Consider the following 15,364-nt stretch of genomic DNA (forward strand, 5'->3'; position numbering starts at 1 on the left):
AAAATTTATCATAACCCAAGCATGATGGTACATTTCTGTAATCCCAACACTCTGGAGAGTAAAGCAGAAAAATTTCAAGTTCAAGGCCGACTTGGACTACATATGACCAATGTTTCAAATGAACAAAAATCCTACTATCAAATAATTAACTACTTTGAATCTTTCTTGGCTAGATATTGACCTAATTTATTTTCAAGTATTGGGAATAGTAAGCACATTAAGCCTTATATCATGTGTTCCTAGTCACACAGAGGGATTAACACTGCCTATAATACATAAATTATTATGGAATTAACATGGAATAATCTATTTATTATAAAAATAACTTTTCTCCATATTATTTACTCAATTTACTTTACCAATGTATTTTCCCATTCTGAAATGTCTAAAATGAATCCAAACTTCTTGTTTTGAAAACAAAAAAAGGGGAAATGCTCTAGGAGAATGCTCTTTTACATTGTAAAGATTTGTCACTAATATTAGTTTAATAGAATGCTAATTGGCCAGTATTCTGAGAGAAAGTATAGGTGAAGTGACTAGACTAAAAGAATTTTGGGAAGAGGAAGCAAGATGAGAATGACACCTTAATAAAAGATACCAAGCCATGTGGCTAAGCATAGATAAGAATTATGGATTAATTTAAGTTGTAAGAGCTAGTTAATAATAAGCCTTAGCTAATAGGCCAAACAGTTTTTAATTAATAAAGCTTCTGTGTATTTCTTTGGAACTGAATGTCTGGGAATGACAGAAAGTTTCATCTACATGCATTCTCAGTCTTGTCAAAATTGCTATCATCAAGAAAACAAGTGATTGCAAATGCTGGTCAAGATGTGGCAGAAAGAGAAATGTTTACATTCTGTTTATGAGGGCACAAAATCATGCAGTCACTACCAAAATCAGTATGAGAGACCTCAAAAACTGAAATAAAAGACTACGAAAAGTCCAGTTACATCACTCTTGGGCACTAAGACAACACATACACTTGTGGTACTTGCCATCCATATTATTTTTTACAATAGACAAGAATGAGACCCAGCCAAGTTGTCCATAACCAGATAAGTGGTTAAAGAAAATGTTGTACATGTTCTCACAGTGTAATTTTAGCAAGCTTGAATAAAATGAAATCATAGCATTTGTAGAACAATAAATATAACCAGAATATGTCATTCTAAATAAAATATACAAGGCTCAGAAAAAATACAATATCTTATATGTAGAAACTAGATTTAAAATTATGTAAGTATTTAATACATGATTGATTGTATGTTCATGAATACATACATGTGTAGGTCTCAAAACTAGAAAGAGAATGGTATGGTGAGAAAAGGATATCTGAATGGGGTGGATAGTAGAGAGGGTAATGAAATTGAACTATATTTGCAAATAAAGCAGAAGAGAAGATTAGATAAGAGAAGATCAGTCAGGAGACAAGATGGAACTTTGATAGAGAAAATATAATGACACATATGTTTGAAGACAACCTACTCTTTACTGTGTTACACTAAAATGATTATTTAAATAAACAAATACAGCCTGGTTCTTGTCCAGCTTGTTATTGAGTGTCTGTAGTTGAAGACTACAGTTTCTTCGGCTTCATATTCTTTCTCTCTCTTTCTCTCTCTCTCTCTTCTCTCTTCTATAGGAATAAAGGATGATAATATTTGGTAAAATTGTTAAATCAAGAAGATATATAAACATGAACACATATTTCAGAATATCAATACAGTGTCAAAACTCATAAAAACATTGCCCGAGAAAAGAAGATATTGGAATACACAAAATTATACTATTAAGATATGTAGCAGAAAATATCTATTTTTAGTTTCTCCTATATATGATATTAATAATATCAATTGTATAGCTTGATGGATTTCACAATGATAGTTCCATTATTTGCATTTGAAGTTTTGGTGCTGACTATTAACCCCAGGTACTTTTCATGCTAGAAAACATTCTACACCCAATTTCATGTCAAATCTCACTGTGATACATTCACATATACATTCATCATACAAGGATCATGTCTACCTAGCTCCATCTAGTTCCATTCCCTAATCTGTAAAAATCTCTTTTCTTTCTGGTTGATTTTTCCCATGGTCTGTATATGAGAGAAAATGTGGGGTATTTGTCTGTATCTACTTTTTTTTGTTTTGCTGTACATGGCATTCTTCACTTTCTTCAACTGTACTAAACATGCAGGATTTTATTCTTTGTAGCTTAAAAATGACAAACATGCAGAGAACAATAATCAATGACATGGAGTATATGTGTGCATGTGATATTTTCTTAAACCACTACTTTGCTGAAGGGTAGTGAGGTTCATTCCAAACCTTAGCAACTTTGAATATTTCTCCAATGAACATGAATTTTGTGGTAGAATTACCTTCATGTACTGAGTTAGTTTTCATTGTGTATTTAATGGGACAGTGTGCCAACAGATGCATATGTTAATTTTATATTTAGAATTCTATTAAACTTATATAGTTTCCCTATTCCTAATAACATTATATACAATAACTAAACATATTTAATTTTGTTCTTTTTAACCATATTAGCAGACTCTAATCCTTGTACATTGTGTATAATGAATCTCAGAAATGAATGAGCAATAATAAGGACTTTTTATGAAGTTTGACTCATTCTTAGAAATTCAAATTTTCTTTTTGTATCTTTTCATTGAGAAGATAAAATTGAAATGTTATATTTGTTTAAAATAATGGATTCTTCTTATTATCAAGAAGTGGGGATTTTATTATTTTTACATATACATATCATTAAAATGTCTGTAAGATTATTATTTTCTCTGCAAGGGGTTTCAAAAGTTTTAGTTTGCTTTCAGTATGCAAATTTATGCAATTTGCCCCACTGAGTAGCATTTGTGGTTAATTTCTTCCATAACTGGCTCTCTACATGTGCACCTCTAAATAATAATTGGAACATGTGATCTCTTTGGGTGGGAGCTTTTCTCTCTGATGTTTCTGCCTCATTGCCAGAGGTGGTTATTGTTAGGTCCTTCTGAACTAACCACAAGTTAATAGAACAAAACAACATGTAAGTAGATGTTTCTCCAGAGTTTGCAGAGTATTGTCCAGAAATATATTTTACAAGTTTTCAGTCTGTTATCTCCAGATGTATTTCAGAGATTTACAGTTGTCTATTATCTTTCATTTCTTAATTCTAGTTTTGACCTATACATAATCGCAGCCTGGGGCAATATTTCCAAATGTTTCCTCAGTGGTTTTCACAATTATACTAAAGGCAAGGAAAGGATTAAGAGAGAAAACAATTGTAGACAGCCTGTAAGGGCCAAACATCTACCAAAATACAAAACCTGGCAACATGAACTCTCACAAAGAGCCCAATCAAACATGGAAGACTGGTGTGTTAGACTATCAGTTAATCTCCTATAGTGAAACTCTCGGCTTCATAGTTTAAATAAAGCACTCTGAAATAAATTATGTATATGTATATACATATATGTATATATGTTGGGGACCAGCCCCAACAAAAAACACGTCCCACCTCCGTAGAGGCGTGGCAACAATAAAGACATGATTCACAAGACAGTATAGGGAGGGAGTTTCAGGGATTATTCAGATCCCAAATTCCCTGTGTTTATTTTCCACCAGCTTTTATACCACGTATAAACTGGGGGAGAAGATAATAAAAGGCTTCATTAACATTCTGTTGCCTAGGTAGCTTAAATGACTCAAGTCATATTTTGCTCATGTCCACTTGGTCACATAGGCAGAAAACACCTCCTCCCCAGATTCATAGTTACAATGGAAGGAGCAGAATTATATTAGCATATCCTCACCGCCTCAGAATGGTGCCGAGTTTACCCAACTTCAAAATGGTCAGGTGACCACCTCCTTTGTCGGGAGGTGGAGATTGTACCAGTTAGTCTCTCAGATTCTCTGACCACCAGACAATGTAGGAAATGGGCCTATATCTCTCAGCTCCCATACATATATCATAACATTCAGCTGGTTCTGTGGTTCTTAACGTTAAACATGGCAGTCATCTCTTGTTTTAGAGGCTTCCCTGACTCCCAGAATTTAGCTTTGCTATCTTCTTGGTTCCATATCACTAGAAAGCAAGGATTTCTGCTAATACCAGCTGGCACGTAGGTGGAGATGATCTCTATGAGGCTTATTCTGAAAGACTATAGTTGACCCAGAAATTGGCTCTTGACCTGCTGCAGATGATTCTAATGTTATTCTATTACAGACAGCCATTAAACCAGGACAAGCATATTGGCATCTGTGCACTTTCTCCAAAGCTACATCTGGTGTACTATCAATAGGAGTCATTTATTGTTCATAAATTCCTTGTGGCATTTTTTCAATGCTATATATGTGCTTTAAAGTATATTGGGCTGCATACCTGTCACCTGGGAATATCCCATCACAATTTTCCTCAGAAGTACTATATTTGTTCTCATTTTCGTTACTTTATCTTCTGAATCATGAATCTAAGTTAATTTATGTTAGAAGAAAATTAAAAATATGTCTGTGAAAAGTTGTTTTGCTGATACTTTTTGGCTGGTTTTGTACCTATGCAAGTCATGTTTTTTTCTGAATTGGTAAGGCTATTTAATGAATATAAATACAGGATAATAGAAATAATGTTGTTTGCTATTTTAAGTTATTGTTTTGCCATGTTCAAAATTCCAGTTTTATAACTAAAGACTTTAACGACATCAAGGTCTCCCAATCCATTTTAGATGATCTACTCCTGGATGTTTGATAGTATTTTTCATCATTTGTTTAGATTTTCATTTGATTTAGGTTTTTTTTTTTTGAGACAGAGTCTCATTTACTCAAACTTATCAAATAGCAGAGGGTGACCTAACCTGCTCATCTTCCTGTCTGCAATTTCAAGTTCTGGGATCACAGATGTGCACTTGTTTTTATGTTGTGCTTTGATTAAGTGATTTTTATATACTAAATCATTTTAGGAGTTCTATCATGTTGTTCACTGAGTAGTCTATGTTGTTAGATTATCAAAACACATACCATCATCCATCCCATAAGCATCAATCTCTCGCATGCATTTACTTCCTTATGTCACAAACACAGATTAAGTAGGTACTCATCTATTTCTTTTTTGTCACTTAAATTTTGTTGTAATTTTGCTTATTATCCACCTTTCATTGTAAACTTAGCTTTTCTTTTTTTTTTAATTGCCACTTTGGGAAATAGCTCAGAAGGTATCACTAGGCTTAATATATGCCTCCTCATATAGCATGTGCTATGCCCTGTGTTGGATCATTTGGTTTATCATCATGGCTTCCTAAGAACTGATTCTCTATTAGAAAACTTAAAGAACAATGTTAAATCATATACAGAAAGATGTTTTTTTCCTTACATTCCATAGTAAGATATGGATGCAGTTTAAGAATGTTTCTTCAAAACTTTATGTGTTAGAATGAAATTTGTCCCCCAGAGTGGCATCTGGAGAGTGATGAATTTTAAGATTTGGAGTTTACTGGGTCAACTTCCAGGTGTCCATTGCACTGTCCTCAGTAAGACACATTGTTTTCATGGAGTGAAGTCTTATTAGGGCAAGTTTTTAGAAGCTTCAAGTTTTGTTCTGATTCTTTACTTTGTTTACTGGTTTAAAATGCGATCCCTCTCCATCACCTCCTCTGGCTACTGCAGTGCTATCTGTCATGACATCTTCACCAAAGCTAAGTTACTAACTAGGCACATGCTGACCTGCCAATACTGTGAGGCAAATAAGCCTCTTAGCTTTACAAGGTTAATGGCTTTGGATATTTGTTATATAACAGAGTTAGCAAACTAGTATTCATGATTACTGTAAAATTTAAATGTAAAATACCAATACAACCAAATGATACTCCCTAAGCACCATCGCCTTGTTAGGTAAAAGCACTGAGTTTTGTGGCTTTTTTTCACCTCATTATTCCTAAACTGATTGGTGTTTCCATATTTGCATAATCCACTACAATTTAAAGATAGTTTATATCATTAAAATTTTATATTAATAATTTCCCCAAAGAATTGAATTGATATGAACCAGAAGCTCACTTTTGGTAACATTAGAAAGGTGAATCTCTTGTGAAGGAGTAAACGAAGCAGATGTGTATCTCCTCAGTTGAAATTTACACAGCTTCACGATACCATATATGCCAGGGCTCAATCTTCAGTATAAAATTTTGTTTTCCTTTAGTGATGATTAAGGTAATTGCCATCTCATGAATGTTCCCAACAGCTCTATTTATAGAGGAGTTTGTATAGTTTTTTGTTTGTTTGCTTTGTTGTTGTTATTTTGTTTCTACAGTTTCTTTTTCTATTGCTGGACGTAGAAACTACAGTCTTGTACTTTCAAAACAGATGCTCTGTCACTGAACTGAATCCCAGTCCAACCTTTTTCTGTTCTAACTCTAAGAAAACATTGGTTGATACACTCTTCTGTGATAACATGTAGCGTATATTTTCTTTTGGAGAAAGCATTCAACTAAAATTATATAATATATACATATATATAAACTAATTTTAATACTTTTTAAAGTTAAGAACAAAAGTTTATCTTTTTATGGAAGGCCTCGGTGAAGTCGTCAAATGTATAGAGCTTGAGTTGTTCACTTTTCTCTTCTCTTTTCAACTCAGAAGAGTCTGTGGTAATATACTATTCTTGTATTCCTAATATCTTTAATTTGCTAACTTTATTATGTAACTATTATAATTTTTAGGCCTTCAGTTTTGCTTAGTTTAACAGTATCATAGAATGCAAATTTGGAAAATAAAATTCAAGCGTATTTCTAAATTATACTTCACTTTGAGAAACAATATCATTTTTTATAAATTCAAGACTATAAATGTAGATACAATAACACATTTATAGTTTTGGTATATTATAAAGTCATAAAACTCAGAAATCAACAGTAAGTGTAGATGGATATTTCCTAAATTTTGAATTAGAAGAAGATATTCTCTAAGCACTACTTCTATTAACATTCAAGTAGGAACAGAAAAAGAGACTTTAAAATTTGTGTGGCGATAAAGTAGGTCTGGACTACATAAAGTGATAATAGAGAAGAGCGTTGTAAAGATTCATGCTGCAAGACTTCAAAATTTCTTCCTCTTAAGACACCAGGATATTGAAAGGAGGAAAAAAAAAACCATGTGGATTAACAAAACATAAAACTACAAAAAGATGCCCAGCACTGCTTGCCAGTCTAGAAAACAAGTTTCAGTTTCTTCTGAAGCGAAATATTCTCTTATGAAGTAACTCAGAAATCACAGATTTATTCAACTAAGCTCATAATCTATATTTACACATGAGATACTTTAGTGTTTGTTACACAATTCTTAACTGGAAACAACTAAATGCATATCAGTGTGTAAACAAACAGACTTCAGTGTAGTCCTACAATGCAATACTATTGTACTGTAGAAAGAGGAAGACTAGTGAAGCTATCAACAATCTAGCCTAAAGATAGATAGATGTCTACGATGTGGAAAAGTGACCGTTAATTTTGCCCAGGAAGTAGAAGCTAGAAGAAGCTTGAGAGTGAATGTTTCTCTGCCCTTTGAAGTACTACATAGCCTGGGATCCTGCAGAAGAAAGAGATTTAAAATATCTTGATTCACAGTTATTTTTATCATCTCAGTATAATATTCCACTACTGCTTAACAATAAATAAATAAATATGAGAAGTTAAACTGATCTCAGAGCTGATAGAAATTGATAGCTTTTCTTTGTCTTATTTTTTCCTATTTTCTAGTAATATACATTAAAAAAAATCTAACTTCAAGTAATGAAAACCTTCAAAGTTTAGATGATGTAAAACTACATAGTATTTGGAAAATGTTAGCTTGCATTACATAATATATGGAAGACTTTTAGTTTACCTCTTTGACCTTTTTCTTTTACGTAATTTTTGTAAGGGCATTGAAAAGAGCCCTAAAAATAGATCAAAGTAGGAGACTCTCCATCAATTGAATCAAATTGAGTACTTGAAATATTAACTTCTCTCTTAAAATGAAAGAGACAGTCATGTTTTGTGACATAATTGCAAAATTGCGATTGGATATGTCTAGAGTTCCCACCTTGATATCTTATTGATTTCGATTTTTGTAGTCTTACTAATTCAGTCTGAGCCAAATCCTGTGATGATAGCACATGAGCCAATGCTTGGGCCACATAAAAGGCATCCAGAGAAAAATCATGATTAAGCTCAGAATTTGCATCACATAAATAAGCTTTCTAACATGGGTGGATATACTGTTAATTATGTACGTAGTAAGTAGAGTTTTGCCTATAATTTGACATAGATGCTATATAGTTCAGATAGGTAACTTTATAATAATTAATAGTGATTTTATTAAACAAGTCAAATATTGAATTATAGTTTTATACTGCCAGATGTTCAGAATAATTTGTAATCTGTTATCAGTGTCTAAATTTAGCAATATCCCCCAATTTAATATATTATTTGATCAAATTCTAGCCTTCATCCTGTAAATACACATATCTTTGAGAAGGGAACACCCAAGAGACCCAAATATAGCTCTGATTTCTTTTTATATTTTAACATTAGACTATAAACTTGATTTAAAATCTGACCTTCCAAATCCAGTATTTCTTTTTTTGTTTCTCTTTGCCTGGCTATCCTACCCCTGTTGAAAACTTTCAGTGGATCATTCTCCTGTCTTATTGGATACTACACAATTAGAGGGGTTTACAGACTTGAAAAAGGAATATTTGGGGTCTATTCTATTGAGAAATGTCACATTTACGTGGAAAAGGTGGGAAGGAGTATTTATGGATCATTTTCATTTAATTGAACTGCAGCCTTATGATTCTTCTCCATGATTTTTTCATGGTGTGTGTGTTTGTGTGTATGTGTGTGTGCGAATGTGTGTGTTTGTAGGGGTGGTATATGTTTGCATGTATATGCACATGTGTGCATTGTGTGCACACAAGACAGTATGCCTCTCTGCACCTGCCTATCTGAATACCCCACACCAATGCCATAGGAAGGTTTTAGGTCATTTTCTCATCTTACTCCTCAAAGGTCTCTCCCTGAAACTCGCGGTTTTCTTTTGGGTTGATAATCAGTACTCATCATTGATTCTCTTGCTTCTGTTCCTGATAACTGATATTATAGGCCAATGTGTGTTATGTAGGTGTGTGGGTCTGAATTCAGGCCATCATGGTTGCTTAGCACATGCTCAGCCATTGAGCCATCTCTCCAAACTTCCATTGAAAGTCTTCTTAAATTAATTTTTCCACAACCACTCCTGTGATGCCTTTCCACAGTTCATAAACATGGACGAATCCTTCCCTTTGTACATCAGGAAATGGGTATTTTTCTGATTTTTTTGCCCTGTGTTACAGCTAGTTTTTACACTGTTTTCCCTTCTACTTCACCCATTCACTACCATGTCATATTGTAAACAGATACGTGATTAAACACAAAATTTTGAAATGTAAGAAACTACACAGAGTGCTTAGCACAGGATAAGTTCTCAGGCAGTACCAGGTTGAAGTGCCCTGCAAAATGAATCAAAGTTTGGACTGCTTCCACTGAGTCACAACTCAATTACCCAACTTTGGGAGGAAAATAAGCTATATTGGGTCTTTACCTTATATTAACTAACTGGAAATGATGACTAATGTTAATTCTCATTTTAAAGTCAAGATTTTTAGTTATTTATTGATCCAGTATCAATTATGAACTACTTTATGCATCTTGAAAAAGCAATTATTAAAGTATAAATACAATAATTATACAATATTAACAATAATAAATAAAATAATAACAGTTTATAAATTAATTAAATTATATACCACCTCAATTATATAGTCAAAGTTATCAGCCAGGTTTGCAAGTAGACTATTAATATGTGAAGTTCTGTCCTACATTTATAGTAGTACCTATAAAATTTTCTTCTAAAATACTATGAAGGTTCAATGAGATTTTTTATTCAGAGTCTGATTGTTAAATTCCCACCAGATATAGTAAGCAGAGCTGAGATTTCAGAATAATCAATCATTCTATGTTCTGGATTGTCATTTTTAAATAAAATGCATGCACCAAATAGCTATTAACATCTACATCCATATTTTGCTAGCATGAATATTTGTTAGCATATCATGTTAGGATGAAACAATTTGCAGGGTTTGAACTACAAAATAGATATAGTTGCATTTTATATTAATTGGAGCTACATTAATAAAATGAAAACAGTTATACATAATTCAAATTGAAAAAAATTAATACACTATTTCAATAATTATTTGGTTTATGAAGTTAGAAAATAAGGAAAGCAAAGCTACCCTTCTAATTCAAAAACAACATTCATGTTCCAAAAAATGGAGTTCACAAATGACCAAAAGACAAAGAAAAACCCCACAGTTCCTGTCTAGGCATACTATGTTCTTAATTAGATAAAATGAAATGGAACTCAATAAAAAAGCCATGCAATGGGTAGAAAGCCAAGTATGTGTTATACTAAAGCAGAATGAGCTGACAGTTGGTCAAATCAAATGAGGGTCAGGCAGAGTCACTGCACTTAAAGAATAACGGTCACTAGGACTTCCTTTATGAGCCCTAAAGTAAGTTAATTAAGTAAGCTTTAAAAAAAAAAGGCGATGAAAGGAGACAGAGACCCACATTTGAGCACAGGACAGAAATCTCAAGGTCCAAATCAGGAGCAGAAGGAGAGAGAGCAGGAGCAAGGAACTCAGGACCGCGAGGGGTGCACCCACACACTGAGACAATGGGGATGTTCTATCAGGAACTCACCAAGGCCAGCTGGCCTGGGTCTGAAAAAGCCTGGGATAAAACTGGACTCGCTGAACATAGAGGACAATGAGGACTACTGAGAACTCAAGAACAATGGCACTGGGTTTTTGATCCTACTACATGTACTGGCTTTGTGGGAGCCTAGGCAGTTTGGATGCTCACCTTACTAGACCTGGATGGAGGTGGGAGGTCCTTGGACTTCCCACAGGGCAGGGAACCCTGATTGCTCTTTGGGCTGAAGAGGGAGGGGGACTTGATTGGGGGAGAGGGAGGGAAATGGGAGGCGGTGGCGGGGAAGAGACAGAAATCTTTAATAAATAAATAAATTTAAAAAATAAATAAAAAGCTGAGAAACTAAAAAAAAAAGAAGATATATACATAGTTACATGCACCTAGACATAGACAAAGGAAAAGAATAGGCAATACTGATGGCAGAGATTACGGCCTTTGTAATCTGGGGGAATTAAAGTCAAGTTTGGTGCTGAGAATGGCCTAGTGTAACATTCAGAAAACGTCTTCTATAAAAGGCAAAAGTAGATACTTTATGCTTTGAGGGCCTTGCAGTCTCTGAGGTGGTATGAAATCGGTCAGAAACAGTATGTAAAATAATGAGTGTGACTATGTTCCAACAAAATGTTTGTAATAGAGTAAGGCTTTAATTTGACATTGCAGATCTGATATAAATGAAAAAAAAAAAAAAAAACAATGACCAGGAGGGGAAGTGGAACACGAAGTAACCGAGAGAATAGGACAGAGGAGATGGCGCCAGCAGAGAAGCAGTGACATGGGGACTTGATTATTAGCTCAGCTAAATTTGAAAAGCGGTGGAGCAAGAATTTGCGCAGTAGAACAAATATGGACTATAAAACTAGTAAAATATCTTCTGACCACTCTTGCCTACTGAAAGAAATAAGAAACAAGAAAAACATGAGTTAGTATTAGGAAGGAGGTTTGGAGTTTTAAGAGAAGGCAGATGAATTCATCTCAAGTTGTAATTGAAAGCAATTAAGGTAAGGAAACTGTACAGGCAATATAGCCTACTAAAATACCCAATGTTCAATTCGCAATGTTCCAGACGTATCATTGTTATTTATTGTCTATTATTTTGTATTTTATAAATTACCAACTAAATTTTTGTCAAAGAGCAACATATTTTGATTCATTTATCTGCAGTCTTAAAAGCTTTTATTGTTCATCCTATGAGAAAATTGAACCTCTATAATATATTAGAGCAGTATTTTTAGGTCATATAGATCATCATATCGTCTACTGAAATGTTTTTCAAATCTAGCAAATCCTGCTCTCATTAGCAAATGTGCACTGTGTGCTCCTGTCACCCACTGTCTTGTGCATTTATCACAATAAATCTGAATTTACTTGAAGGGTTTGCTAACTTGTGTTTTAATGATGTGTTTCTTCTGAAGGAAATCAAGCATAATGAAATATATTATGTCCAGTATTTTTATAATTTTCCCCAATGGAACATAAATTGTTGAGGTAGAATATACACACTTTGGTTTTATGCAGGTTACACATGGGTTGGTAAGTCAAAACACGCTCCCAAAGATAGAAAATCAATTGATGCATCAGGCGGAGAAGGCATGGATGGGGAAATGAACCGTCACACTGATACTTTTCCTCTTGAAATAATTTAATTTACAAGAATTTGAAAGGACTTGGTTACTTGAACATAGTAATATGCCAACATTCTAAAAGCTGAACACTGATTGACATTAAATGCGTTACCAATCCTTCAACTAAATGTAAACCAATCTGTTTTTAAGATAACAGATATAGCTTCTCAGGATCAATTATGCTTAATATTAATGTTTTTAAGCTTAATCATTGTGTGTGCAGAGTTTGATATAAGGCTATATTTGTTTTTTCCTCTACAGAACTGCTACCAAATTGTCAGCAACTGAATTGCCAGTTTAAATGTGCAGTGATCAGAAATATTACAAAATGTTACTGTGAGGATGGATTTGAAATAGCAGAAGACGGGAGAAGCTGTAAAGGCAAGTATGAAAGGCGACTCTCTCTGTATTCTTTGGCATGCACCAAGTACTTGAGATAACCACCACCTTAGGAAGGAGATAGCTGCATTTTTCCTTAATTTTTTGAGGATCCAACCCTCTTAAAAAGGCATCGTAGCATTTGAACATGATTATATGATAAGCAAAGTCTTTTCCCCTGTCCCAGAGCAAGTAGAGAAATACAAAGTGGAATTCTACAATCCTTTTTAAGAGTAGTTCTTTTAATCCAAGAACTTTCTACTAAGCCACATTTCTCTAAATTTCTTTCCCACTTCCCAGTATGTCCATGGGCCAAGTATGAAGCCTCTATTCATTCTTCTTGATATACAATTAACAATACAAAGTGAAGTAGTATCTAATACTTGTATGAAGACTTAGTTAATAGAAATTTAATAAAATATCTGAAAACAAACTTTTGTCATGCTAAACTTTTACAATTTTTCTTACAAAATAAAGGTTAGCATTACCCATAAAGTATGAGAATTATATATGTATTTGTACCAATTTTTAACTTATTTTTCAATAATAGCAAAATCTGTAAATACAGAAGTAATATTTAGCCTCCCACTACCACACTAGATTTAATTATTTTTACTTCTTAATTGATTTATGGTTATCATATTTCTGCAGTGTAGTAGACATGTAATTAAATAAAATAATTACTATGCATGTAATGTTCTTTAAGGTTTTGACATCAATAACTTTGTTATCTGAGGTTTGATTAATACCACAGCAATCAATATAAATATTGACTTTCATATTATATCCATTTCTTAATTGTAGTTTGGGGACCTAGGTGTTGGCCTGCCATACTTGTCTAGCATGTGTGAGTACCTGGGTTTGAATCCAGCTCTCCAAAGGGTTAATTGCTCCAGATTTTCTGAGCACTCTTTGACAAATGTTCATCCTTCAAAATGACTCATCTGTAACACTAAAATATTATAGGTCATTGCTGTATTCTTTTGACATTTATGATATGTATGCTAACATATGTATAATCTTTATGTACTTATAAACACAATATGTTGTGTGCATTTACATAGTCCTGAATATATGTATTTTAAGCACACATATATGCTTAAATCTGTTAATTATATACATACTAAGATATAGTTATAAGTTACATAAATACACTAAATAACAAGAAACAGAATATTATATTTTCCCAACCACTAATAAGGACAATATTTTCAAAATAACTTTGTTTTCTCTAAGGTAATTTTACTTAGGTGATTATTTTACCACTTATGCCTTAATAGATAGTTTGAAACTCAAGAAAATTGAGAAAAAACGATTTTTCAAAATTCTAATGTCAAAAGCATTAGAAACAAAATAGGACTGTTTTAGTGACATTTCTGTTGCGATGATAAAACACCATGACCAAGGCAACATGCATAAGAGTTTATTTGAGTTCTTGGTTGCAAAGGGATAAGAGCCCATCACCAACCTATCAGGGAAGCATACTGGCAGGCAGATATGGAGTCACAACCAGGAGTTCAGATCTTAAACCACAAACAGGAAGCAGAGAGAGTGAACTGTGAATGGCATGAGTCTTTTAAACTTCAAAGCCCCCAGTGATGAAAATGATGCCTTTTATTTCATCATTCATCATCTATGCTAAAATGGCTCCTCAAACTGCATGGCCAACTGGGGATTGAGCATTCAAATGAACAAGACTATGGAGGATATTCTCACTCAGATTCAAAACCTAAGTCTACAGGATCTATATTAATCATGAAGAGGCTCCTTTTGATTCTTTGGTACTTGACTTTTAGGTTATTGTTTATTTTGTGTGAAACATAAATATTATAAAATTATTCATAATCAAATATTTACCTTATCCTAAATCTGCCATAAGAAGACAAAATACTGCTTCAAAATAAATTAGAAGACTATACACAGAATTTCACATTTTTGAAAGAATCAGACCAACACTAATGTCTTTATAATAATGAAAGTCAGCCAAACATAAATTTGTGTCAATCAGGAAGTCTTTGGACCTGCTACATTTTCCTCATTTAAACCCGATCTCATTATTTATATGTTAGGCTAGGGTATGGACCTCTGGGCACCCTTGTCTTTCACTGAGCCTTAACCCAAAGTATTCAAGATTTGTGTTTTCTGGAGCCAAAGTGGAACTGAACAGAAGTTCAGAAATCTTAATCTCTTAATTAACAGCAAAAGCTCAGCCATGCTTATTTTCTTCTGTTGAAAGAAGGAAAAAACAAAAGCAAATATGTGGTGATTATTTTGGAAGTAACACATAGAAAAGGCATTAATTTATTTTGCTTGCATTCCTTAGTGGCCAAGTATAAGAAACATTTATTTCTCTTTCACTGTATTTCCCCACAATTCCCTGTCCTTATGGGGAAAAAATGAAGGCGATATCATAAGAAATGGCATGTCTATTATTCCGTAGCCAATTCTGTGGAGTTACATGAATGTTACAGCTATATATTCTGTCTAGGTTAAAAGAACAAAGGAAATTGTTAATCACATTTCTGTCCTGGATAACATAATCATATCAGTAAAAGTAAAACAGAAACCAAAA

The 15,364-nt window shown here is 33.5% G+C and overlaps 1 protein-coding gene across 1 annotated transcript in view; it reads left to right on the plus strand.

Annotated features, from left to right (window-relative positions):
* Lrp1b (LDL receptor related protein 1B) overlaps nt 1-15,364 on the plus strand; it is a 1,720,116-nt gene that overhangs the window by 791,338 nt on the left and 913,414 nt on the right. The window contains exon 4 of the mRNA XM_075985306.1: nt 12,676-12,795. Within this exon, the coding sequence (XP_075841421.1) occupies nt 12,676-12,795 (120 nt within the window). The remainder of the gene's footprint in view (nt 1-12,675; nt 12,796-15,364) is intronic.

The sequence above is a fragment of the Microtus pennsylvanicus genome, chromosome 9, assembly GCF_037038515.1.
Source record: "Microtus pennsylvanicus isolate mMicPen1 chromosome 9, mMicPen1.hap1, whole genome shotgun sequence".
NCBI classification, from domain to species: domain Eukaryota; kingdom Metazoa; phylum Chordata; class Mammalia; order Rodentia; family Cricetidae; genus Microtus; species Microtus pennsylvanicus.